Here is a 27,450-nt window from a genome sequence, read left to right on the forward strand (position 1 = left end):
ATGTCTGACTTCTAGACTTGTGCTTTCTCCATTATACTCCCCCATCAGAAATGCTCTTCTCCCTGCTCTCCTTCTTCTCCTCCATCCCAACTTCTATTCAAGCTGTAAAACTCAACTTCAGATGTTTCCTCTTCCAGGATGTTTTCCTTGATTTATATCCCCGCCAAATGTTGTGTCACTCCTTGTGATGAACTTTCATCACAGTACTGATTCTCTGTACTATAATAACTTTATTAGCTTTTTCTAGGCTGTTGGCTCCTGGAGGGCAGGGGCTGTTTCATTATATCCTTAGCACCTAACACAGAGGATGGCCCAGAGGCTCTTAAATGTGTGTTGAATGAAAGTATCCCTCTCAAATATTATATTGGATTATGAAAAATGCACTTTAGTATATTAATAAGATCACTAAAAGCTACGATCTTCAGGATTTCCCTTAAACGTTATTTTTAAAGTTTGATTTTTCTTATCAATTCTCAAATTTCATCAAGATACCAAACAAGCTTTCTGACTGACAAAAATGTCCTGGGGCCACTGCCCTCTTCTTCCTAGATCTCTGTGTGCCTTTTTACCCTGATAGGTGCTACTGATAGAAGTATGCATGCACCCACGCGTGCCCACGCGCCCAAGCTAACCATTGGTTACCTTTGCTAGCGTTATGCATAAGGTGCTTTTTGCTTATCTGCATTTGATGTTTTTTTTTTTTTTCTACAGACATTGCCTTTTTAATGAGAAAAGATCATTTTTATTTAAATATTTTCTAAATTTTCATCAAGCGTTTCCTTCTGAGCTGTATAATCATAACCTAGATCTTCATAGGAGAAATTTGGATGGTTAGATATTGTTGCTTGGGGTGTGGAAGGACCTGAAGGGCAAATATTGACGAGTTCAGCATGGCCCTGTAGAACTGTCGGCACATGCTATTCGTTCAGTCAACGTGACGTAGGTGAGAATTGGAAATGCCCTAAGTATCTCCAGAACAGCATTTTAAAAATTAAGATTCAGCAATATTTTAGAATCTTCAGCCAATAAGAAAGCCTGTGAGAGAAAAATAGTGTTGGGTGCTGGGAAGGTATGAAGGGATGAGACTGAGTAGTTTTTCAGGTTATTATTTGCCTTTGAGAAAGAGTATATTTTTGAGTAGTGAGGACAAATGCCAAAACATCAAGGCCGTTAATGAAAAAAATAGTCTAGAAGCGACTCGAGTATGAGCGCGGGGAAAGAGGCGAAGAGAGGTGGGTTCCAGGAGTAGTTTGAGAGGGAGGGTTTCCCTTACACGCTGCAAGTGAATGCTTGGGTGAGGGTCAGGGATTCTGGGGCAGGAGTTGATTAACAAAGAATGGAGAGCAGATCTGAGTTTGAAAAATAGTGGGAAATATGTGCTGAAAAATGATTTCTCCATATTGATCGGAAGTCATAAAACCACTACATTTTAGTACATGTACTTTTTTTCCTCCCTTATCTCCAGGAGTACAGATTTGTTAAAGGTCAGCTACAGATTTGGCTTTGAATACATTCAAGATGTAACTAAATACCTTTTTTCCAGATTGCTATTGCCTTATGAAGTCAGTTTATAAGTAGGCTCTGTAGTTGAGTAGTAATTTATTTTAAACTAAGCTGCAAGTATGCTATTTCTAAAATTAGGTTTGTTTTTTTCATTTTCAGTAATGATGTAGACATGGAAACAGATCACTACTCCAATGGAGTTGGAGAAACTTCATCCAATGGTTTCCTAAATGGTAGCTCTAAACATGACCACGAAATGGAAGATTGTGACACCGAAATGGGTCTGCAGTGATATTTCTTACATTTTTAATAAAAAATGATGACTACAAGGTTATGTTTTTACTTGTACTGATTCACAGCTGATGAGCATAAATCAAATTTAAAGATGTATGAGCCATTGGATTTTATAGTGATACGCGTTACTTCTCGTAAAATTTCTTGTGAGAGTGGGTTGCTAGAGAGAGTAGAGTTTAATTTTTTGGTATCTTCTCTGCTGAACTGTTTCTGCACAACTGTAGTGCTTTCATTAATGTAGGAGTACTAACTTATTAGTGTTAAATATCCTTTAGGATAGCTAAGGTTGGAGATATGAAAAGTTTTTATACCTATTTCAGTATAGCCAATAAAGCCCAAATGGGTAGAGATGATTTTATAAGTTCTAATCAAACTTTCTTAAATTCATTTAATGTGAATATATGTGACTGTGCATAGCCCAGTGCCTGGCAGATAGTAGGTGCCTACATTTGACACCCCCTTGGCTCCTCCCCCCTCAGAACTATGTGGCTGACAGATATATTAGCATGCATAATTTTACTTTGTTGACAACTTGTGTAGTAAATTGTACCAAAAAGTTAAACCATCAGCAAACTTTCCCGTCAATTGGAGAGTGAAAATTATTGAAGCTTATAAATTCTTATTTGTCAGAACATTAGATTTCTTAGTATTTTGAGATTAAAAGGTATTTATTCAAATTGTTAGAAACTACTTTATAAATGCAAACTTATATTACACAACCACCTTGTTGTTGAGGATTGTGTGTTCCAATGCATAATTCACTCTTTCAAGCAAGGAGTATGATTGAAAAGGCAGCCTAGCTTCACTCTATCAGATATCAGCAAGCAACCTCAACATTCCAAGAGTAATTTGAGCGTAGTGATTAAGAGCAGGAGTTCTAGAGCCGGATCACCTGGATTTGAATTCTGCAACTGCCACTTACTACTAGCTGTGTAACCTTGGACAAATTACTTAGGAGCTCTTTGCCTCAGTTTCTTCATCTGTAAAATGGGTATAATAATAACTGCCTCATAGCTGATCTGTGAAAAGCTAATAGCACAAAGTAAGTGCTTCGTAAACATTAACTATTATCATCGTCATTAGTGATTTATAATGTTGTTGTTATTAGTGACTTATACTGTTTGTTATTGATCAGTGATTATTGTCAGTCAAGGTGTATATACACTGTAAAATTTTTTCCTAAAAGTAGTATTTTTCTAGAAGTAGTATAATTAACCCTTTTGATTAGTATGTGGTGTCTTCTGTGTTTTTACTGGAGTCATTTAGTCTTTCTTACCTTCTATCTCTGTTCTTTGTCAGTTAAAGTAGCCTGAGAAGCATTACTTTTTTCTTTCTTCCTTTTTTTCATGTTGCTGTAGTTTTAGAAAATCGTGCTTATTAACCTTTCATAAAATTTTCCCTGAGACATATGTACATCCTAACACTGAAAGGTTGTCACCTGACTTTCAACTGCAAGCTGGGTATTGGATCCTAGACTCTTGAGGCCTAGATAAAGTATACCTTTTAGCTACAAAGGTCCACATTAAATTAAAAATCTGCATATTTAGGTAAAATATTAGGAAGTAGTTACTAAATGAAACGTCCAAAATGTTGTAAGCCGTTTATGTTCATTTCTCCATTGTACTCCAGATGTAAGGTAGTAAAGTACCTGTTTGTTTTGCTTACAGAAGTTGATTCAAGCCAGTTAAGACGCCAGCTGTGTGGAGGAAGTCAAGCCGCCATAGAAAGAATGATTCACTTCGGAAGAGAGCTACAAGCGATGAGTGAGCAGCTGAGGAGAGAGTGTGGCAAGAACACAGCAAATAAAAAAATGCTGAAGGTAAAATTGTTTTCCCTTGAAAACTTATAAATGTGTCAAAGGAACGAAAATGTAGTTTTGTACATTGAGCAACACTGGAACTCTTGTTGGGAAACTTGGACGCGCGCTCCTCCCCGGCGTCCTGCCCGGCCGAGAGTGAGAACGCGTGGCCGGGTTTGGCAGCCCTGCTCTGCTGGAAAGAGCGCTGGACTTCTGTGAAACATACAGATTAAATCTCAGTTCTGCCACTTACCAGTGTTGTGTGCCCCTTGTCAACTTGCTTTCTTAGTTTTCTTGGCTATAAAATTGGCAGAGTTATTAGGAGAAATGTGAGTGTGCTGATAAAACTATAAATTTGAGATATTTTTACTTTAGTAGAGATTGTTCAGGGTTGCAGCAAATTGAATGTGTGGCTTTTATTTTGAGATTGGTGAAGGGTTGGGTCATCTTTCACAGAAGAGATAAAACACGTCTTCAGATCTCTTCTGGATTGATGCCTGCACTGGATATAGTGAGATGGAGAAAATGGAAACAGTTCATTAAGTTAGCCACAGTTCTGTGTAGCAGTTAAAGATGGAGTTTTGCCTGCCTTAAGTCAGCATTGCAGTTAGTGGTAGAGATGAGATTTTTTTCATGTTCATAGAAGTCCCACCAGCCCTGTACACCTGTGAAACATGAACCTAGCCATTGTGGTTTTTTGTTCTGTTTTGTTTGTCCTGCATGAGGTTGGGCTCAAAGTTGGTTTGTTACAAATATTTTCTCCTGAATGTTTTGAAATAAGCCCAAAAAACGAAGGGGAGATGCATGTAGGGGCCTTGACACTGATGCTTGGGTATAGGAGAGGGCGAGACTCAAGACTCCTGCCATCCCTTCCTGACCTAAACAGAGAGAGGGCCAGCGAGCAACACGTATTAGTGCTAAATATGGCATAAAATCCGTCCCAAAAAAAGAAAAAAAAAACCCATCCCAGCTACATGCGCTGTAGCCTCAGTAGAGCACCTGTCTAGTCTAGGATGGGTTAACAAGCCACCTGTATACACCTCCAGATAAAAAGGCATGCATAACTGGATTTTTCCAGACTGGGAATTTTCATTATTATACAACTTTGAGAATCTTTTCTGATATCAGCAGTGCTAAGAAACTTCTCAGGCTTTATTATTATTTCACGTATCCAAAGCTATCCCTTTGGGAAACTTCTTTGCTAGGTACTGGGGTTGTTTTAGGGCAGTGGTTCTCAACCTTTTTGGTATCTAAACACTTCAAAAACTATTAAAGATTCCCAAAGGGCTCTTGTTTGTATAAGTTATATTGATTTTACTCTACTAGAAATTAATACTAAAAATTCATTTTAAAATAATGTCATTGATATTTTTCATAAAAGTGTTATTTTATCTTCCTAAAATAAACAAACAAACATAATGAGAAGAGTGGCCCTGCTTTACATTTTTGTAAATCTCTTTAATGCTAGGTTTAATAAATGATAAGCTGGATTCTCATACCTACTTTCTGTATTCAGTCTGTTGTGATATCACACACACGTAGCCTCTGGAAAACCCCACTGTATAGTTTTGAAAGAATGAGAGTGAGAAAAGAGCAAGTAAATATCTTAGTATTATTATGAAAATAGTTTTGCCCTCACAAGAGACCCTGAAAGGGTCTTTGACCCAGTTGTCCCTGGATCATGCTTTGAGAACTGATGTTTTAGGAGATATTTGGGGATATGAAATGTTTTTAAAAAAGAATTCATAGGCTTTTTTACACCAGGTCATCTGACTCTGTTTTCTTGTTAATACTTTATGCTAATGGAGTATGATTTTATGTAGCCCCTTTGAAAATTTAACATTCCACTCCATGGCTTATTCTTTGATTCTAATTTGCATGAAGCACAGGAAATGGCATTACATGGCCAAAGATATTCCTTGATTATATATTTAAAGATATTCCTTGATTATATATTCCTTGATTATATATCCTCAAAGATATTCCTTGATTATATATTGAATTAAGTGAAGATGTAATTCATCATCTAAAGAATGTGGATGGCTTTGAGTTGGTCCCTCTGACTTCTAAGCAAATGCCAACTACTTCAAGAGATTGTCTTAACACTCTGAGCTGCTTCTCTCCCATTCCCCAAACGTATCTTGATCCAGGTAAGAGATAAGATGGGTGGCGGATCCGGCTTCTAAGTACCTAAAGAACAACGCTGGAGGATTTGAGGGTAACACAAAGAGAACTTTTTTTTTTGCCCTGGTTGAGAAGGTTTAGAAATTACTGTTTTCTTTTCTTCTTCACTTCAGGTCATGGGTGGTTGAAAGGGGTTTTTTTATCTTTAGTTTTGTTTGAATTTGCACAGACTTCTGAAGCATGCATACACGTGTAGAGAGACAGGATTTGGTTAAGGCCGGCGTGAGACTTAGCGAAGTTGCCATAAGGTACACGCGTGTTTTGCTTCCCCTCAGTCGTGGAGTAGCACGCGCACTGCAGACCTCGGGGTAGCCCACCTGTGCTCAACACGGGCTGGGGGTCCTGCTGCAGCCGTGGTTCTCTTGACCTTTTTCTGACTTTCTCGGTCTTCCTTTCCTGTTTTCCTGTTGTCTTTGTGTTTGTTGCTTACCTGCCTGAGTCTGCCAGTGGCTCCCAGGAGAGCTACCTGAATTGTTCAACAGCTGTTTACTGCACTTGCGCAGAGCAGCAGGGCACCTGCTGGAGGACTGGGAGAGTCAGGTTAGAACGAGCAGCCCCAGCTGCAGGTAGCTCTTAATCCAGTAACTCTAGACACGCCCTGTGTAGAAACTGCTACAGATTTTAAGCCAAGTGTAAGTACAGTTTGAGAATCCTACCTAAATGTCACATTTCCTCAGAAATTATTCCCACTGAGGTAATGTTTTTTCTAAAATAAAAAGTAACCCATAATGCCATGATATTTAACAGGTATTTTCAGTTTTGTGCCTTAAATCGCATGGGCATATATTTTATCTGATTGGTAATTGTAGTTATCCTATTTGTATTGTTCTCATTATCATAAAAAATGTATTTCCAGTTTCTATACATTATTGACAATTATTTTTAAATGGCTACATGATATTCTAGTGTGTTGCTATATCAGTTTATTTAAGCATTGCTCTACTTTTATTTATTTATTTATTTATTTTTTTTTTTTTTTTCATTGCTCTATTTTTAGATTTTCTATTTGCCTTTTAAAAAATGCTTTAGTGAACACCTTTATACATGTATCTTTGTTTCTTCCTTAAAATTATTCCACTGGAATAAAGTCCCAGAAATAGAATTATTGAGTCAAAGGATACAATTATTGTGGCTCTTGCTACGTGTTGCTGTGTTGCTTTCCAGAAACGTCTACCAATTTATCAGCAGTAATAAAGGGATGTGCCGGTGGCACTAGTACCTTAATTCTACTTTAGTGGGTTTATTAACATTATCTCAAAATTGCTTATTTGCATTTCTTTGGTTACTCTCACCAATTAGTCTTACAGCAGAATTTAAAACATTAAGGTTGCTTTGCTGATTTCATTCCCCTTGTAAAGAAAGACCAAGTTCTAGATATTTACTCCTGGGAACTTGATCGTGTAAACCGGTTTTTTTTTTTTTAAGCGTTTTTTTAGTTTTCTTGCTTAAAGCTTCGCTCTACTTGCAAGCTGTGCTTCATAGTGTTGTTGTGTGATCCATCTAAAATCAAGTCTAATCCATATCACTCCGTTATGTAAAACTCTGTTGCCTTATTGGAACAAATGGAAGCTTTTTAGTGCGATTTTTAGGGTGTTTTAGGATCTAAGCCCTTACCCATGGTTCCAACCATGCCTTTTCTCCTTTCCAGCCTCAGTTTCCACGTAGCTTGAGCCTATTTCTGTGATTGCTTCTTGTGACACAATACACTCTGTTAATAAGCAATACACGGTACATCATTTACATGTCTGCCTTCCCCATAGGACTGTGTGAGTCCTCAAAACAGTGATGAGGTCCTGGTGGTCCACGTCTGTGTCCAATAAATATTTGTTCAGCTATACTGAAAATATGGGGGCAAAATTTTAGACTTTTTTCCTCTTAATATTTAGATTGGTAATTAAAAGAAAGAAACTGTATCTTACTAAAAGAAGTACAGTACTAGCTGTGTGGTGGTAATCTCTCACTGCCTCAGTTTGCGTCTAAGATGGGCATAGTAGTAACCACCTCCAAAGGTTATTGTGAGGATTAAATGAGATGATACACATTAGCGCTTGAAATATTGCCTCACACAATATTAGTGCACAGTAAATTACTACCATCATTATCTTTTTCTGTGAACTTTGTTTTAAATGCTAGAAGGTGTATTTGACAGAATGGTCTTGATTTGACTTTTGGGACTGCAACATTTCACCTTTTTGGTAGCATGTCAGGATGTAGACGCAAGAGGATAGTTTTGTGCTTAAAATTTTATGTAGCAGTTATTCCTTGGACAGATTCTTTAGTCTGTCTTTTAAAATTTATCTGCTCTATAGGGATGGTACCTCATTAGATGGTTGTGGGGTGAATTAAGTCTTGAGCAAAGCTCAGTCTTTAGAAATAATGTGATTGATTAGAGTTAGCTTCACAGGATATCAGATATTAATCTTTCTCCATCAATGAATTTGGATTGGGGGGAACCAGAAATAGAATCTAGTAGCTTTGTGAGATGCATAAAATATCTTAAATACTGTTAAGAAGCAGGTCTTGCAATCAGCAGGTATATGAAGCTTTTTTTTTTTTTTCTCCTTGTATCTACTAGCACCTGTGAGTAGCTGCAGGGGGTTCAAAATAGTATAAGTTCTTCAAAGAACTTTCATTAATAACTGTGGCAGGAAGTCTAATGTGAATGAGATACTCAGCAGTGTAGGACAGTGGAGGTGCCACGTGTATCCCTGTCTGTAGCCTCAGGCCGCACAGCTCTGCTTTATGGGCGGTTGTTCTCCAGTCGTCACAACGTAGAGGCCAATTCAGATGAGCAAGGGCAAGAACAGGCTTGACCAGGAAGCCTTACCCCCACTAATAAGATTACTAGAGGGGTGCCGAAGCAGCTTCACGTGGGAGACGGTATTCTTTAGGAATTTCAGTCTTCCACCTTTCAGTGACCAACATTTTGAGTGTTAACGCTACTGAATTCACTGATTTGGTTTCCTCAGCACTTCTCCATGTATGCCATCTGAACTGGGAAGGTGTCCTGTGTCTAACTGTATCTATATCTGTATCATACTGTTACTCTGGATTAGGGCATTGACTTTTGGCAAAACAATAATTTATCCTTCACTGAAAGATTAGAGTGAGCTGACATTACTAATTTTGTTCAGCTCAGTTAGTCCTCATAAACTGTGAAATAGGACCTCTTATAATCCCCATTATACAAGTGATGAAACTGATACTTAGGAAGGTTGTTCTTGCCCAAGGCCACTCTGGTGATGCAGCTTAACTTGAAGCCAGTGTCTGAAACCACTGTAGTTATGTGCTCCCCACAGAAAGATGACAGGAAGACAGAGCCATCGTCTGAAAAGAAGACTGTGTGTCAGTTACTTCAGGAGGGGCGGCTTGAGGATGGTTGGAACTACTGAATGTTCCTGAAGGGGAGCCAGTTTAATTTTATTTTGGTGATTACTGAGTTAGAGAAGATGACATCCAGTGAGATATGCCCAGTTCCCACATCTGTTTAAAAAAATACATGGGCTGGTCCTAACCTTTTAATGTCAGATTCATATTAGTGGTCATCAATTGTAAAGCATCCGAATGTTTTCTCTTTCTCTTTACTTTAACCAGTAATATAGCCCGTTCCACAGGAATTAAGTTTTTTCCATTTTTTATTTCTGTTCTGCATGTGTTGTAGGGATAAGGGGTAGATGATGAAAATGGCTGCTTACAAGAAAAATGAAAACAAATTAGGCTTTGCTGCATAATCTAGTTATTAAAAAATATATAGCCTCCTAGTCACAGGGGTAAATGGGCTTGTGTTAGTCTAGGGCCTTAAAGCCATATTTTACCTTTCTCTCAACGTGTAACCATGGTGAGCACAGTCGCTGAACTGTTTGAATTAAAAACCAAATTGCTGTTTTCAACAGGATGCATTCAGTTTACTAGCCTATTCAGACCCTTGGAACAGCCCGGTTGGAAATCAGCTTGACCCACTTCAGAGAGAACCTGTGTGCTCTGCTCTGAACAGCGCAATATTAGGTGAGTGAGGCCGGAAAGCACGTCGGCTGGTCTCTTGAGTGTTTGAGATGGTGTTTGTGCTGGCGTTTATATTTTGGCAAAATCATAAGGGAAATGTTTTCTACATTTTAAAAATTAAAATGACCTTAAAGTATAGAAAACGTCCTCTGGTATCTCAGTCCCAGATTAAATAGATTCAAATGGAGTAAAAGCAGTATATTGGGGTGCATCTCGTGATTCTGGAAGACAGAAGTTTTTGTGTGAACGTGTACATAAGCATTTCCGGCCCGAGCCACCGGTGTCGCAGCTCCCACGGGGCTCGAGTGCTGTCAGCATCAACCCTTGGAGACACATGACATTCTCATTAAAGTTCAGCATATTTAACTACACGCCCTTACCAAGTAAAAAAGGGAGGGAAGGGGAGAACAGCGGGCTTAGCCAGGGGGAGCACGAAGTGAGAAACTGGGATGTGCTGTCCCCTGGTTGGTTGCCATTCCTGTGAGCAACTCACTGCAGAGTAGGACTGTGGTATTTATGTACTGAACAACTACTTTTTTTTTTTTTTTAGACAGAGGACAATTTTTTTTTAATCTTTATTTATTTATGGCTGCGTTGGGTCTTCGTTGCTGCATGTGGGCTTTCTCTACTTGCGGCGAGCGGGGGCTACTCTTCGTTGTGGTGCGCGGGCTTCCCATTGCAGCGGCTTCTCTTGTTGCGGAGCACGGGCTCCAGGCGCACAGGCTTCAATAGTTGTGGCTCGCGGGCTCTAGACGCACAGGCTCAGTAGCTGTGGCGCATGGGCTTAGTTGCTCCGCGGCATGTGGGATCCTCCCGGACCAGGGATGGAACCCGTGTCCCCTGCATTGGCAGGTGGATTCTTAACCACTGAGCCACCAGGGAAGTCCCCTGAACAAATAACTTTTTATATGAATTCGGTAACTGCACATTTTGTGCGTTTATATATAAACTATAGGGTTGATTGTTTACAGAAAACTTTTCATATCTGGGCAATTTTTCTCAGAGGCAGTTCAGATGAGAGCGATTTTTCACCTTTTTAGAATGTAATTCCTCAAGAAAAATGGGGACTACCAGTTTAGAAGTCTGTTTTGTGCTGTTTGGCCCTGTTAGGTTTATGTCTGAAACTATCTTAGATAGATGGGATCAGTGTCACACAGAGAGACTTGGAGTGAAGGCCAGGGCTCATGTGGCTGGAATGTAAAGGAAGCAATTTAAAAGTATTCACGTTTGGGCCTTAATCTGCTTTGTCCTTCTGAAATTCATTATTAATTCATGGTGTTATGGTCTAATACTGAAGTTCTGGAATAGTAGTAGTGTTTTTTGTGTTAATACTTCTCTTATACAAATTCAATATGAATTTTCTTTGGGTAATGTGTATTTTCTTTGGTTATACGAAATTCATTTAGCTTTACTGGTAAAAGTAAGTGTACTTAGTAGCAGTGCTGGATTGTAGGGCAAATAATATGGTTTACTATAATTGTCTTTTTGAAATGACTACATTATAGGTAATCATGAAGCCCTACTTGCTTTGTATCTAGGTAAACACTCAGACTTGGAAGGAATTTTTGAAAAGTGAACAGTTTTCTTATGACAGTTAAAAATCTTGGGTTCTCCAGGGGAATTAAAATTTTCAGTAGTAAATTGCTTAGGACCATTATCCAGGATGTGTGTATTCTTACATATTGTGCCATGTATTATGTAGTTCAGCTGTAAACAGTGCTTAAACTTATATTAAATGTATATAATTCCTGCAAAAGTAATGAGACTTAAATTGCTGTGGGTGTATGTGTGCATAGTTATAAATACTGTGCTATATTATATAGCTTCATCTCTAAATAGTGCTTAAAGTTATATTGTATGTAATTCCTGTGAGTTTCATATGCTAAAAAAATTTAAAGATGCTTACAGATGTGCCTCCCTTGGCCAAAATAAAACTGTAATGAAGTGCTTACCTCTGAGCAAGGTTACTTCCCTGTGAACCTTCAAGAGAGATTTTTGAAAGGATGGTTTCCTTTTCATTGTTTATTCTGTTATGTTGATTTTGTGTAAAAATTAAATTGTTCCTGATTCTAGTTGAGGCAGAGTTAGTTTATAAAGTCATTCCTGCTTAGAGTTGACAAAAAAAATGTATCACAATCAGAATTTAGCTGAATAGCGTCTTGCCAGAGAACAGCTAGTAGTACTTGAATAATCTTAACCCACAGACCACTTTTCACCAGCGTGTGCATCTTTTCTTGCGTATGTGCATTCTAATATTCTTCATCCTGTGTCACCTCCCCTTACGCCTTTAAGTCCGGAACCTGCTCCCTTTATTTCTGCCTCATCCCTTCCGGAACTTCTCTTTCTCCCACCACCATGTGCGGCCTCAGAACCAACCACGTGGAGCCTTAACCAGCCCTGGATCACTGTTCTTGCCCTGTTGCCAGCTGTGCCTGCAAGGACTGATTAGTAATTTTACTAACTGGGAATCTGCATAAAATTAAAATTTGGACACCTCCACACAAGGAGGAGTTATCAGCTTCTATGGGTTTGGTCACTTCTATCATTAGTTCAGTTTCTCATTTCTGGCAAAGAATGAATTTTGATGATGGTTATTAACATTTGTACTACAGCTGTCTGACATGTCTGGTATGTAGGACCCTGAAAACTTTCATTTAATGGTGATTTTTACAAATGTTTATCCTATCAATTGTAAATTAACTCCTCAGATTATAGGGTCCTTTGGCTCAGTGGTCTCTCATGGTCACCCTCACTCACCACCTGCTCCCTTACCAACCCAAATGACATTCACCAACATGCCGTGGAAAGGATTCGGCAGCCTCTGTTGGGTCCTGTTCCCAGAAGGGGAAGAATCCATCAGTGAAACTTGTACCGAAAACCTGGTGCCGTTTTCTTTGGTAATGTCAATTGACCTTGGAAAAATAGAAGGGAAATACTAAATATTCCTTACTCCCCACTGCACACATTAGATAATTACATCGTTTCCATCATAGTAAATGTGGAAGTAAAAGTTTTTGAGTGTCTAACACCTTGAAAGTCTAATTCTGCAAGAAGTGTTTCTTATTACTTGAACACCCAGTAACCACAGTACCTTGTCAGAGTAGCTGTCCAAGGCAGTCACTGTTTGCTTAAAAACCACCTTTGCTAGTTAGGTAGTTAAGAGCAGCATAGACACTGGTAATTTTGTAAGTAACGCAGTATTTTCCTGATTGAGAGACGTTGTTTAAAATGTATTGCTAATTGCTATTTCCATCTTTAATCATTTTTCCTCAGAAACCCACAATCTGCCAAAGCAACCTCCACTTGCCCTAGCCATGGGACAGGCCACACAGTGTCTAGGACTGATGGCTCGATCAGGAATTGGATCCTGTGCTTTTGCCACAGTGGAAGACTACCTACATTAGCTATGCATTCACGGAGCTCACACTTATATTGTGGCATATAGTCAACATGGAAGTAGACCAGTTCTGCTGATTTGAAATTTAGATTTTTTAAATTATGTACTGGGGACAGGTTTTTGTCGCTTTACATTGCTTCCTAGTTTACAGCATGATGCAAATGATTTTCTAACTTAGTGTTAGGAGAAATTATTTTCCATCTTTAACCTCTTAGTTGTCTAAGAGTTAAATATTACTGAATTTCAGACGTTCAAATTGATCATCACAAATCCTTTAAAACAATTACCTAAAAGAAACCAAAAAATTCTGCCTTCTTTGTTGGGGGGAGAGAGGGGGGAAGGAACAAGTTGTGTTTGTGTTAGCATGTGGGTGATGTAAACTTCAAATTGGGAGGTGTTCTGACCCCCGCTCCCATGTAAGCAATTCAATCAGTGTAACTTGCAAAATGCATAAACATCTGACAGTTTGAATTTATAGTGTTGATGGAAGAAATCATTTTTAATGTGTACTGTAAAACTTGAAATACTCAGGAGCTGAGTGAATATGTTTGTCGCTACTTAACAATCCCGACCTGTAAGTCCCAGTAGTTTTGTTTTAACATGGTCTTTTTCAACTTTGTTTCCTGTTTAACTACAGATGACTTCTGTTGTAGACTCACAAGTTTAACTGTTGTATTATAACAGTATTACATGTCAACAGTGTGGTCATGACCTTTATTTATATAAAAACCAAATATTTAGTCAATTTACCGTGTCTTAATTTAATCTTTGTACACCTTCCATTTTTAAGTGCTTAAATGAGTACTATATTGCAATAAAAATGTAGTGATATAATTAACCAGCCATTAAAAATTTACTTCTACAGATACTAGAGTGTCAATTGAGTTTATATATTAGGTACTTGCATACTTCTCATGATTAATATAAAGTTAGAACAACTAAAATGAATGGTTGCTACTATAAATCGGAGTTCTGCAACCTAAGACTGCCTTGAGTTACTGGCCTCCGTGGATTAGGGTCAAACCTGATACTATGGGTGATGATAGAAAGCAAGCAGGAAATGAATCTTGTTTTCATAATCAATCAGCATATGGCATGTGACTTGCCATTCTTAAAGCAAACTCCCAACTGGTTACAAGTAAAACATAAGCAAGCTCTTCAACAGGATAACAAACCACCATATCCTTTGGTTTGGCAAAGGTGATTGATTGATTGCTGGCTGTATTTTGTACACCGGAGGCTTAAACCTTTTAAAAAAGAACAGATTATCTGTCTACACTTAGATACTGCACTCTTCCTCGCATTCTGTGACATTCTCATCAATAATAGCACAAAAATATCCGAGAGACTAAAGCATTGGAGAGCTGTAGTGGAAGACTTTTCCTGCGACACACCCTGCAGGGGAGGGAGGAGGGGTAGCAGAGGAGCCCTACTGGTGTGGGCACTGCTTGTGTTCAATAAAATGGGGAAACGATTATAAAAAGAAAGGAAAACAAGTCCTTTTAAACTGCTTTTTCTTCCAGGATGCTCAAAGACTATAAGGCACAATTAATTATACTCCATGGATGAGATGGGACTGGGTACCACCCCAAATAGACTTAAGATTTTTATAATGACCCTTTAAGTAAGTCTTTTTTATTAATTTTTCAAAAAAATTAAACGCTCTAAACTAAATATTTATAAGTTCTATACATACAAAGTACTCATTCTTCATTTAGCTTTGATTTACTTCTTAGAAGTTTTCATCTTTCTGACCATCCAACGTCTTCTAAACCTCTTGGCATTTTGTTTTTTCTGGGATCCTAGAATAGAAGGTTTTGTGCAGTTAAGAATAATAAAGAGATAAAATTCCCAAGAAACAATTCCAAATTTTCTAGATAATACATGAGTGTAAATATTAAAATTAGGTATATGTTCATACATACTACACTGACCTATTCTTCAGAAGCAACTTTAAAATGGTAATAGAAGCCATTGTAAGAAAAAAATCGATACTTCATGAGTATTTACTATCTCCTTAAAAAAAGAACATCATTCAGGGACTTCCCTGGTGGTCCAGTGGTTAAGACTCTGTGCTCCCAATGCAGGGGGCCTGGGTTCGATCCCTGGTCAGGGAACTAGATACTACATGCTGCAACTAAAAAAAAAAAAAAGAGATTCCGCATGTTGCAACTAAAGATCCTGCACACTGTCAACTAAGACCTGACGCAGCCAAATAAATAAATAAATAAAAATAAATTTTCTTTTTTTAAAGAACATTATTCAATATATAAAACTATCAGATTCAGAGAATAAAGCTGAATCTTACCCCAAGCATTATTCAAAAACTGGGCTGCGGCCTTTTTCACTGGTAACCTCTTGCTGTCAAGAGACAGGAACTTGTTTACTAGGAAAGAGAATTATTTATCATTGCTTTGTTTTACTTGCAGTTAAAAGGGAGAAAAATAGTCCATAAAGAAATTACCAGTAGTTCTGTTGGTTCCAGGACCATATAAACAATTTTGTATGAAGGCTTTGGCTGCTTCTTGCCTTGAATCTCTCAAATCTTGGTCTTTTAGCCTTACAGCCAAGTAGCTTTTATTCTGGCTGGTAATCAATACAAAAGGTCAAAATGAGGCAGTGCTTATTTTCAAAATAAAGTATTTGTTAGTTGACTCAAATAGTGGGAAAAAAATCCCACATCCTAATTTTGTATATGCACAGGTAAGATAATAAAACTAAATTACAGGACTATTTTACAAGTAATGTTTACATCTTAGTAGAGCAAATAAACATTTTTTTTAATATAAATACCAAAAACTTTCCACAGAGGATCCAATCTGAAACTGCTACTAATTAAGCCAATACTCTCCTCCAAAGGTCACCTTTACATCCTACACGCAAAAAAAGAAGACTCTTCTTACCCAACAGTCTGTACTTTTTGCACTTTTTCTTTAGCTTTCTTAGAGTCACTTCCTTTCTCACATTCTTCATTTTTCTTTTGCAAATTAACTAAAAAATTGAGTTATATTTCTAATTAGCATTCGTGTAAAAATAAATCAGGAACACATACTGGAGTTCACTTTAAATACCCACTACACACCAGTGTGTGGTTTTTATTTGTAAGAAATAAGGTAAAACTGGCCAGGCCTGTTCCCATGCTCTTTCTAAGGGTCAGTAACATTTGACTACAAATATCTGCAAATGCAGTTGACACTTAATGAGAAGTTATTTAAATTAGAATAGTTCATACCTTCTTTCAACTTTGCCGGTGATTTCTTCACACTAAGGAAGAACAAGAAAAACACTAACTGGGATAGCAGAGAGCAAAGATGACTCAACTTGTTACAGAATTTCATCTAGTTTTACAAATAAGATACCCCTCCCCCCCTTTTACTACCACCATTCTCAGTTTTTACTTAGGATCTTTAGAAAGAGAGAGTCACTCCCCAATGAACTGCTGACAAGTTTAAAAGGACTTGTTTTCCCAATCAACAAACTATACTAGGTTGGGAGTATCTTCTCAGAATTTAAAATCTGAAAATATATTAGCAGGCTTCCAAAGAAGCAGACTGTTGTGGTTAACAGAGTTAAAGTGAAATATTTAAGAATTATATAACACAGTATTTGAAATGCAAAGTGAAAGGTGGTAGGCCTGCCTCACTTTATTTGGAGAGATCTTGAAGGATTAATTGAACAATTTAGACACAGACGAGGATAGAGACAAGAATTTAGCCTCAAGAAGTGCGGTCTAATGGAGAGAAAGGTAAATGGCAAAATACAATGAGATATCTATACAGAAGCACTTGCACACTGGAAAAGCTAGACGGTGGGGGGAGCAATGGGGTGGAGGGAGTGAGAGAAGACAGGTGACATTTGAACTTGGTTTTGAAAGGTGAAAAGGACTTTGTCACCGTGATGTATTCAGAAACCGAGTAACTCTCTGGAAGAAGTTCTTTTACTGAAAATTTAAGAACCACTGTCCTAAGTCGAAGATGCAGGGCTAAACTTCTGAACTGAAAGCAGTGAGAGAGGAGACAAGGGGGAATAGGAAAAAAAAAAAAAAGGCGCAAATATTTAGAAATCTAAATTAAGTACGGTTTGATTGATTCCGTGGCATAGATGAGGAAAAGGAGCTTTAAACATCTGGTGGATGGCGAAGCTGCTAAATGAAATGGGGAATCTAAATGGGATGAAGAGGGAGGACAGGTTGGTGGCAGACTGGGACAAGCTTGAGTTTTAGGAGCCTATGGATAATTGCCTGCTACTCCACTAAAGGATAAATTTCAAAACACTGTTTTATTCACACCATCTGGTCACACCTGCCCCTAGTACAATGACAGTGGCCCACAACTTATTGAATGAACACACTGGGATCAGCAACTCAGAAACTAGAGTTACCTATGGGAACAACAACAAACACAATGAAAAACAGAAGACTGAAAAGAAGTGGAATATTTCCCTCCACCTGTCCCACCAAATTCAAATACTGTGTAGCTTTTTTAATTTAGACTTTACAATTTCTTCAGTTATTTGAGTTCAAATAAATGTACCAATTTGTAATTCAAAGACTGTAAGGCAAGTAATAAAACGAGATCCATTACTTACCTAGTTTGTGAAGCTGTAGTTAACTTCTCTAGAATAGTATCTGGAAGAAGTTTTCTTTTCTTAAAGACATTTTAAAAATCAATTAGAAGTGAGGCACATGACAATATGCCCTGGATTGCTTTTAAAAGTTACCATTTTAAGGACAGCCCTACCTCTAGGCAAATAAATGAAATGGGCTGAACACTGCCCTCCACTATCTCTAAGCTGTGGGAAGCCTGGGACCAAGCATCTCAGAACCTATTCCGCGTTCTTTGGAAGATGTGAAGAGTGGAACCCTCAGGTCACTGTCGTACACTGGAAGCAGTTAATATCGCGTCCATATGGAGTCAGTTCTGTGGCCAATCTGCTAAACAGCAGAGAGCACATCAATCATCCCTTAGTTTACAAAGCACCTAATGCTCACGGCGACCCAGTTTCAAATAAACTACCTCCGCTGAGCGTCAGAGGTGGGACTGACCCTACGATGTCAGGTTCACACCTCTTCCCACTCCCACTTTCAATCGGCGGAGGGCAAGGAGCACGAACACCTTGTCACTGTAGTCAGAAGAAAATATTAGCGACTTTGCTCTACCCCACATCCCAGCAACTTTGAATTCTACCCCGAGCCGCGTTGTGAAACGCCGCCCTCCCCTCTAACCTTCTGTTCGATGAACAACTCCTCGCGTCGCTTCCTCTTCTCCTTCAGAAGCGTTTTATCCCTGGGAGAAAAGGCGACAAGTCAGTGCGGGCAGGGACGAGCGGGACGGGAAGGGGCGCTTCTCCCCGCCCGGCCGCGGGCTCCGAACCTGCGTACGGTCTCGCGAACTCGCCGCTCCTCTTCTTTCGCTTCCGCCTGGGCGCTGGCGAAAGTCAGCTCCTCCGGGGCCTCGTCGTCAAGCTCATCGTCCCCTTCCTCGTCTTCCTCCAGCGGCTCGGCGGCCGCGCCGCTGCTCGGCTGCCCGAGCAACAGGCCGTGCTCCGCCTCCTCCTCCGAGGCGGGCTGGCCCTCGTCCACCATCGCCGACGCCGACACCGGGGCGCGGGACGCGCGCGGCCTGAGCTGCACCATGACCCAAGCTGCGCCCGACCTCTGACCCGGAAGCAGCACGCAAGCGGGGCGTGACGTAAAAGGCAGGCGCCGCGGGTTCTGTCGCCCTCTGCAGGTTCCCAGGCCCCACTGAGCTATGCAGAGGCGCATGCGCAGAGCGGGGAAGGGCGTGGCCTGAGGGAAGCGGGGGACCCTCCCTTCCGCCCGACTCCGAGGCTACGCGCAGGAGGCCTCGCGGTCCCTCCTCGCTCACGGCTGCGAGAGCTGGTGGCCGTGGTGCTTGTTTCTAGGCCGGAAAGATACATCCTGCTGCCTCCTTGGCGGGGATGCCGAGAGCAGGGTTGGCTGGGTCCTCGCGCTCCTTGAGGCGGGCTCGCAGGTCACGCCATCCGGTGACCACAAGCCCCAGTCGCCCTATCGCCTTTTTTTAGCTCCGAGATCCGCTTGGTCGATCCCGTTAATCAGTGTTTGTACAAGAGATTTCGGCTTTACGCACTCCCCACGGAAGTGCAGTTTCAAAAGGAAGAAGTGCGCTATAGCGGCGGGACCCCATGCCTTTCAGCCCTGTTGTCGCCGACGAGAAACAAGGTCGACAGACTCGGACTTACATCGATCCTCAGCACCAAACGTGTGCGTGGCGACCTCGGCCGCCCTCTCACGGGCATCCCTGACCACCAGCCCTCGGCCACTGCCTGTTCTGTGTCCATCACTGACTCCTCGCCCCAACAGCTTGTTGTCTGACTCTCCCGCTAGAACGTGAGCTCACGGAGAGCGGGGAACCCCCTCCCCGGTTCCTTCTGTAACCCCAGGACCTTGCACGGTGTCTGCCCATCCTACCGTCACTTAAGTGCCGCAACGCCCGTACTGTGTATATTTATGCCCCTGCCCCCGCCCCAAGTATACTTATTTCATTTCCTAGCATACGTGGCCCTTCATGACCTTTGTGTTTATCTTCTCTCACCCATTATACGATAGCAAATGGTTCATCTTTCTCTGAACAAACCAAGCTATTTCATACTTACCTTGCATTTGGACATGCTCTCGTGATACACACTCCGCCCTTGGAACTCCCATTTATACTTCAAAAACTCCCACCCAGGCTGACTTCTTCTTAAAGACTTCCAAGCACCTTAAGATCGACCCCATCCCCACTCTGCTCATCTCTAACTGCATTCTCTGAATCTTGGAACAAATTTCTGTAACTATAGCTTCCACGCTGTTTAACAGTTTATATGCCAATTGTCCCAACCCAGTCTTTGTGAACTCCTTGAGGGATGGTCCATCGCTCTCTAAGCACTGGATTTCTAATGTCTATCATATGGTAGATGTTCAGTAAATATTAAACTGAATTGAATAATCCTACCTCACATAAATTTTGGAGTATTTTCAATTCCCTTTTCCTCTTCTCTGATTTGGAAGCAATTCCTAGTTTAAAAACAAGACCAAAACATGAACAAAAATGACAAAACAGAAACAAAAACAGCTACTGGTACCAACAACCTAGTAGGAAGGGAGTTGCAAAGAACAGCTCTGAACTATCTGGATCTGGGTCAGACAGAAATTACAAATTAAAAATATAGTCCGACTCCCTGAAACAGTGTTCTGACTTCCATCACTGCTAACACTAGGGAATTGTATAGAGTGCACTTTTGAGAAGCCCTACAACAAACCTACTAGAAGTGATGATGGTATTTTATGTACAAACACTGCATTATAAGTATTACAAGTCCCCTCAGTGTGCATGCTTTGACCCACCCATGTAAAAGTATATGACAGGAGCCCTCAGGGTGCCTGGCTGATCCTTCAGACTCCCTGTGGGTTATGGGCACCGCTCTTGCCCATGCAAAGGATACTTGGGATTTATTAAAAGGCATGACTTGCAAATGCAGTACGAAGTTTTATGTCACAGTGTCTTGTCATCTACTTCTACAAACGCCAAGGGTGTAATATTAAACGCAATTTTGTAAGGGGTGGGGATGATGTGGCCCAGCTGCATTATCACCCAGGGAGCCCACCTGATCCAAGGGAGCTAGTTATGTACGACCTTCACGTGCTGTTTACTGAAGGCCGCTCCTCCGTCAGGCCTCTGATGCTTGCCTTGCCGGCAGCAGGCATCCCTGGGTGCTGCATTAGGTGGTGGGACTTGAGGAGAGGGCTGTATTCTTCCTACTTTATGCAGAGGTACTATGAGCATAAAACTTCCAAGTCCCACGGGAAAAACTCCCTTCAAAATTCAGCATCGGGGGAAGCGTGTGTTTATGATAGTGAGAAATGTCCTTCCGTGTTTATAATATTGAGGAACGACCGACCATCACCTCTCCCTTTCCTCCTTGGCTGCTCGGAAGGCCAGTGCTAAATTTTAGGCAGCTGTGTTTATCCTTGGAGTCCATATATTTGCATTATTCTTTTTTCTCATCCTGATTTTCTACCTTATTGCTAATTTTCTCTTCCTTCCTTGCCTGAATTCTTGTTGTAAGCTATCCCCCTGGAACTGAGGTTAGGCAGCCAAACAAGATAAACATTGACAAGAAAAAGTCCCCAACAAAGATATCTCTTGGGGTAACATCTTTATACAGTCAATTACCTGCTGTAGAAAGGGATTTTATTTTCCACCAAACCTTGCACAAAAATCAGAAATACCAGGCTTTTACCGCTCTACCCAAATAGCAAAAATAATTACTTTTTTTAGACAATCTAATTACAAAGTTGTTTCCTTCCCGGTAACCAACCAAACACATCAGAGGTATCTTACGTTTAGGTTCAAACCAAATAACGTGAATTGACTTGAGAAGTTCTGTGACTTCTCCTTCTGAACACGTTTACTACTATTTCTTCTAAGTCCCATCACTTATCAGCAGTTTGGATTCCAGAAGATATATTCAGACCTTTCAGTATTCAGCTCACCATCCACAAGACTGTTTCTCCTGTTGGTGGCCTGGTACTTAGATGCGCTGTGATTTCTTCCTTCCTCGGGGCAATTAAGAAACAGTTTCAGTTTCATGAGGCGCAAGGGCTTCAGGGAGCCTCGTCCCGCACGGCCCCTGGAAATGAAACCTGAAATAGAAGGACGAACACAGCAGAGTTATGAGCAAAACAAACATTCTGCTTCAGCAAGTCAACTTTCTTAGTTACAACCAGAGTAAAATTCACATTCTCACAAATGCGGTCTCATGCGTTTTTGTGCCCAGTTCTTTCATCTAGTTTCTGAAAACTCCAAATGCAGACACTTCACTATGGGTTGGCCCCCGTCACCAAAGGAATTTGGGAAAGCAATTGCCTAGAATTTAGGTGCTATAAGTAAGGATTTTCTTTTAAGGAAGAAGGGGAGACATGGTTGCGTTTTGTGATTGCTTTGCCAAACTCATAACTGACATATTGTAGGTTTTACAAAATCTTACTCACAGGTAATAAGGACAAGAGAAAAAGAACCTCATGCGCCACGCGGACCATAAGGATTTTAACTGAGTCAACAGGCCTCTCAAGCCGTCCACTGGAATTCGCGACTGGCCCTGACTTGTAGTCAGAAAGTAGGAAAAAGAGAAAGATCAAGGAAAGAGGAGGGAGAGAAAAGAAGAAAAACCAACGACTTCTGCTTCCTTCAAGGGAAAACATTTAGGACAGGGGGAAAAAATACCCAGCTAATTCTAGTGTATTGTTAATAAGAAAATCAACTGAGCACAATTAAAAATGAAAAAAGCATTTGGTCATATTACTTATTCTTGATACCACACAAATCATGAATGCCTTAGCCCTTGAATAGTCCGTTCTCTGTGCCACGAACAGACATCCCTGACCAAATGGCCTCTCTGATCCTTCTACCACTGGCAGCGTGTGGGACACTGGCCACTAGAAAGCTCCGCCCAGCACAGTCCCTTGAGGACTTTCCGGGAGGCACAGCCAGGCACGGAGAGCTTCAACTTCCACATGTTCTTCCTTGTGCCCCTTTCCACATTCACCCTCCTCCATGTTTACCAAAGCAAGCTGCACCTCACCTCACCCATCCCAGATCTTACAATGGCGCCTTATCCCAGAACGTGAAAAGAAAGGGATGTCTGAAATATCGGCGTGGATCTGAGAAAACAAACGGTTTCTAAAGACTGGGTGACACATGCAGGCAGGGCCGTTTCATTCTTTCTTTCAGTAAAATTGAAAGAGGGTCTTATAGATTTGTCAATGAACAGATCACTAAACGTGATTCAAGATTACTATGGGTATTTCAGCATACAACTTGGAAGGAGGTCCAAAATCGGAGTGGTGATGCCATAATGAAATTCCTTTCACGCCCAGGGTTTATGTGGCCCAGGTTTCTCAGTACTTTCATCTATAAAAAGCAAAAACTGGGACTTCCCTGGTGGCGCAGTGGATAAGACTCTGCGCTCCCAATTCATGGGGCCTGGGTTCGATCCCTCATCAGGGAACTAAATCCCACATGCATGCTGCAACTAAGGAGCCCACAAGCTGCAACTAAGGAGCCCGCCTGCCACAACTAAGGAGCCCACGTGCCACAACTAAGGAGCCACCTGCTGCAACTAAGGCCCGGTGCAACCAAATAAATAAATATTTTTTTAAAAAAAGCAAAAACAAAGGATTACCATTGACACTGGACACTGAAAAGGTAAAATTTAGCTCGGCCAGTAAAAACCTGCCCTGCCATCCCTCAGACTGGAATTAGAGACACAGATACAGCCAGCTGCAAAGCTAGTAAGAAACACAATTTTTTCCCCCCAGGACAAGCTGCACAATATCATAACAACTCCCTTCTTTGAGTGACCACTGCTTTGTTACTCACTGAGTAGGAATTCTGTCCTCTAAAATCATACACTACCAGTATGATGGCAGTAAAGAGTGAAATATCCTGTGTCTGGAGGACCTAAGCCACTTTGCCTCCGAGAAGCAGCCTTACTTCCAACCCAGGTGCAGAGCTCCAGGTAAGGGGTGTCTGGGACCAGGGTTCCACATCTACCTTCAAGGAAACAGGACCTTGCGGCCACTTTGCAGCCAGAGCAGATCTGACCCCTCTCCACACCCACAGCCCTGCTAGTTGCTGAGTCTATCAAAAACTGCTTCATTTAAACTTCACCTAAACTCAACCCTCCTTGCAAATCCTATAATAACTCCATCTTTTCCTTTGTTTGGGGACATGCCCCACGGCTCCTCTGGGGTCTTGCTCACTGCAGTGGGTCAGGAAACCTGATCTTCTCAGAATACAGGTTTGTTTCCTGTGACCACAGGCCAACTGGGCTACAACAACATGAACTCTGTCTCCTTCTAACAATACGTAATACTCAGCCGTGGATACCCGAACTAATTCAAAAAACTCATGCCCCATGCATCTATTAAGAGATGCATTTCCCATAGTTTCACTTTTATGGAATTATTCATCAAAATGTATCATTTGTTGTTTTCAACAACTTAGTACTATAAATTACTGCAGGGATAATTCCATCTACAAGAATTTTTCAATGGAGCGATTTTTAAGTTTTAAAGAACTTGAAAATAGTTAAGTAACATATATTTTACAGCAGAATAGGATAGTCAACAAAAGATTTTCAAGCATAAAATACATTAGTATAAATTTCTACGGTAGAAGTCGGATGGGAATACAAGTTCAAAGAGAAAAAGAAAAAATGTGAAGGTTCTCATTGTTAAAAAGGGCTTGTGTATTTATTCTGTAAATGGATGATGTGGGTATCAAGTAGTTGTGGCATTTGGATTTGACTGGATACATTTAAATGGCAGTTTAGGATAATGGCAGTTTTATTTTTAAATGTCGGTGTTTTATTTCCAGTAATTCGGAATCACATCTTTTTCAATGATTTTGATAAAGTTTAGACGTCAAGTTTAAAAATGTAAATGCGGTGGTACAAGAACAAAGGTGTTTGAAGACCCCTGTTCTAGCAGCCCGGTGCCTTTCCCCTCATCCTTCCCATTGTAGGATAACCAAGACCACTGTGCTTCGCCCAGAATATGTTCATGCCACTTTTATTGGTTAATGTAATGATCCAATTTAATTAAAAATTTAATTAATGCAAAAATATAGCTATTAAAAGAGGGTTATTTCTAGGAAAATTAGCTGAATGCTTTGGAAAGACATAAGAAGTTATTAAAAATAATTCTGTCAAATTAGACGTAGGTGGAAAAGATGAGGCGGATTGCTTCACAAGTTTTTTTTTGTATGTTCTTTCTCCACTTAAAAAAAGAAAAAACAGGGAATTCCCTGGTGATCCAGTGGTCAGGACTCTGTGCTTTCACTGCCAAGGGCGTGGGTTCAACCCCTGGTTGGGGAACTAAGTTCCTGCAAGCCTCGCAGCGTGGCCCCCCAAAACACAAACAAACAGAAAAAAATATCTAAACCAGGACTTGTATTCCAGTGTTTTCTAAGATTTCCTGATGATAAGAATCACCTAGGTCACTTGTTAAATATACAAATAAACAGCCCTCTTGCCCTGAATATTCTGACTCAGGAAGTCCAGACTGGGGCCTTGAGATCTGATTTTCTTGGTTATCTGTTTTGTTTTATAAAATAAAGGCTGAGGTGATTTTTCTCTTCAGGGAAATTTGAGGAACACCGGGAGGATTATGCATATGATTTATGCAAGAAAGGTGAGCTCCAATCAGTGGATTCCTACTCAAAGAAAAGGCCTTTGGCTCTACCAGAAAAAAAAAGGCAAATGAATGCACATTTATGCTTTAAATGAAAATGAAATACTTATGTGTCCTTTTTTTATTATATTCTTGCTTTAAATGACTTTGGTTAACAGACCACAGGGCCCCTTTGCATGGACTAACAGGGCACCTATCCCCTACCCTGATAATCCAGCCTGGGAGAGCACTGGCCTTCCCTATCAAATGTGATCAACTGTAAATTAAAAGAACTAACCTCTTTATACTCTTGAGGAGTAAATAACATAAATAGGACAAGCTATAAAACCATCTTCTAGCTAAGAATTCCTGAGACTTCTAAACTCCACCTGCAGTGAGCTTCCTCTGGGCGCACTTCCCCAGCACAGGTCACTTCCTCACCGTACTGACCCCTCTACCTCTCCTGGAGCTCCTCCCTGCTCCTTCCTCTCCAACCATGCTGGCCTCCCTGCTGTCCCTCAAACCTCCCAGGCTTGCTTTCCCCTTGGGGCCTTTGCTCCAGGTGGTCCCGGCATCTGGAAAGCTCTTAGCCCACATATCTCTTTAGCTAACTCCTTCCCCTCCTCCAAGTCTGCTCAGAACTCTTCTCAGTGAGGCTCCCCCCAACTGCCCACTGAATCCTGCGACCCACCTGCTCTGCCCAACTCTACCTTTGCTTTTCCCACAGCCTAATCCCCACTTCTCATAGGCCACGGAATTTGCACATTTATTATCCTTATTGTGTACTATTTGCCTCCACCACTAGAATGCCATCTTCACATGGTAGGGTTTGTGTATTGTTTACTAATGTATCCTATCCTAAGCACCCAGAGCAGTGCCTAGTACATAGTAGGTACTAAATAAACATTTATGGGCTTTGACTAAATTCCAAAGTTTAGAGAAATGCAAAGATGAGTAACAGGTGGTCACAGGGCGTGGAGGGCCCAGGGTGCTTGGAAAGCCCTGCACACCAGTGTCTCTCGGGAACACAAATCCCATTTCTGCCTCAACAAATGCACGCAGACCCTTACTTGCCAAGGACCTCTGGAATTGAGTAACAGCCAAAACCTTGAAGCCTAAATCTGAAAATGCCTAGTGTAATGGTTTTTCAGAAATCATCTAAGACAACCATCTGGGACAGGGAAAAAAAAAACAAAACTGGAACTAATTAACACCTTGAAAATATTAATACATTTCAGTGGGAGGTAAATTCTACACGACTTAGTCTCTAAATTAGAATTGGGGCAAAGAATCCAAACAACTTGTACAAGGTCGAAGGAGTCTTGTGAGATGCAAGTTTAAAACAGAGGCAGCATTCCCACTACCTATTTAGATAACGAAGAAAATCAGGTTAAAAGGAGGTATCATTCCAATTTTCATTTTTCTTATTAACCTAGAGCAGGGGTTGGCAATTTGCTTTCTGTAAAGAGCCAGAGAGTAAATATTTTCATCTTTGCAGGCCAGACAGTCTCTGCTGCAACTCCTCACTTCCGTTGTTTAAGTACGAAAGCAGCCACAGGCAATACAGGACCATGTGGCGGTGGCTGGGTTCCAATAAAACTTTATTTACAAACAACACGGTGGGTGCATTTGGCCTACAGGCAGCAGTTTGCTGACCCCTTGACCTAACTGAAGTTCAGCCAACATCTGTTACACATGAGATGTGAGAAATTTCTGCCTTTGTTGAGCCGCATGTTTAAACAAGCCTCTTAATCACTCTGGGCTTGGTTCCCCATTTGAAAAACTGAGTAGGATGAGAAGATGATCACCCACGTCTCTTCTAAATGTCAGCTTTGATGACGCCTAGATAAAAGCATCGCTGGCTTCACTGGTCAGTTATACTCATCTGGGAAAATTCCCAGACTTAGTGGTACAGAGAGTCTCGGCTCTCAAAGCAGCCCACAAGCATCTGTTCTCATGGTTCTTGCGGTCGGTGCTGTCCAAATCCGATCAAAGTCTCTGACTAGCAAGTAGCCTGTTTGTCTAAACAGAGACACGGCAGGTTTTCAGGACGTGAAGCTGAAGAATTCTGGTTGA

At 40.8% G+C, this 27,450-nt stretch overlaps 3 protein-coding genes across 12 annotated transcripts in view; 1 reads left to right on the forward strand and 2 right to left on the reverse strand.

Annotated features, from left to right (window-relative positions):
* Positions 1-13,984, forward strand: part of RANBP9 (RAN binding protein 9) — an 88,232-nt gene extending 74,248 nt beyond the window's left edge. The window contains exons 11-14 of the mRNA XM_068557116.1: positions 1,663-1,784; positions 3,465-3,616; positions 9,673-9,784; positions 13,055-13,984. Coding sequence (XP_068413217.1) covers positions 1,663-1,784; positions 3,465-3,616; positions 9,673-9,784; positions 13,055-13,185 — 517 coding nt within the window. The 3' untranslated portion in view covers positions 13,186-13,984. The remainder of the gene's footprint in view (positions 1-1,662; positions 1,785-3,464; positions 3,617-9,672; positions 9,785-13,054) is intronic.
* Positions 11,837-18,908, reverse strand: NOL7 (nucleolar protein 7). 4 transcript variants are annotated; one of them, XM_068557118.1, is made up of 9 exons: positions 18,551-18,867; positions 18,403-18,463; positions 17,766-17,824; positions 16,411-16,442; positions 16,082-16,169; positions 15,643-15,764; positions 15,487-15,564; positions 14,875-14,980; positions 11,837-12,693 (listed from the first exon to the last, which is right to left on the reverse strand). In XM_068557118.1, the coding sequence occupies exons 1-8, from the start codon at positions 18,811-18,813 to the stop codon at positions 14,904-14,906; spliced, it is 780 nt and encodes a 259-aa protein (XP_068413219.1). In that variant the 5' UTR covers positions 18,814-18,867; the 3' UTR covers positions 11,837-12,693; positions 14,875-14,903. The 4 variants fall into 4 exon arrangements, with proteins under 4 accessions (XP_068413219.1, XP_068413221.1, XP_068413218.1 ...); XM_068557120.1 differs by lacking the exon at positions 11,837-12,693 and having other exon boundaries at positions 13,874-14,980; positions 15,487-15,539; positions 18,551-18,868; XM_068557117.1 differs by lacking the exon at positions 11,837-12,693 and having other exon boundaries at positions 13,874-14,980.
* Positions 18,909-21,344: 2,436 nt separating this feature from the next.
* The window catches only part of SIRT5 (sirtuin 5), a 28,827-nt gene continuing 22,721 nt past the window's right edge, over positions 21,345-27,450 (reverse strand). For all 7 annotated transcript variants that reach the window (XM_068558945.1, XM_068558939.1, XM_068558940.1 and 4 more), the window contains exon 9: positions 21,345-21,846. In XM_068558945.1, coding sequence (XP_068415046.1) covers positions 21,771-21,846 — 76 coding nt within the window. In that variant the 3' untranslated portion in view covers positions 21,345-21,770. The remainder of the gene's footprint in view (positions 21,847-27,450) is intronic.

Source organism: Eschrichtius robustus, chromosome 12, assembly GCF_028021215.1.
Source record: "Eschrichtius robustus isolate mEscRob2 chromosome 12, mEscRob2.pri, whole genome shotgun sequence".
Taxonomy (NCBI): Eukaryota; Metazoa; Chordata; class Mammalia; order Artiodactyla; family Eschrichtiidae; genus Eschrichtius; species Eschrichtius robustus.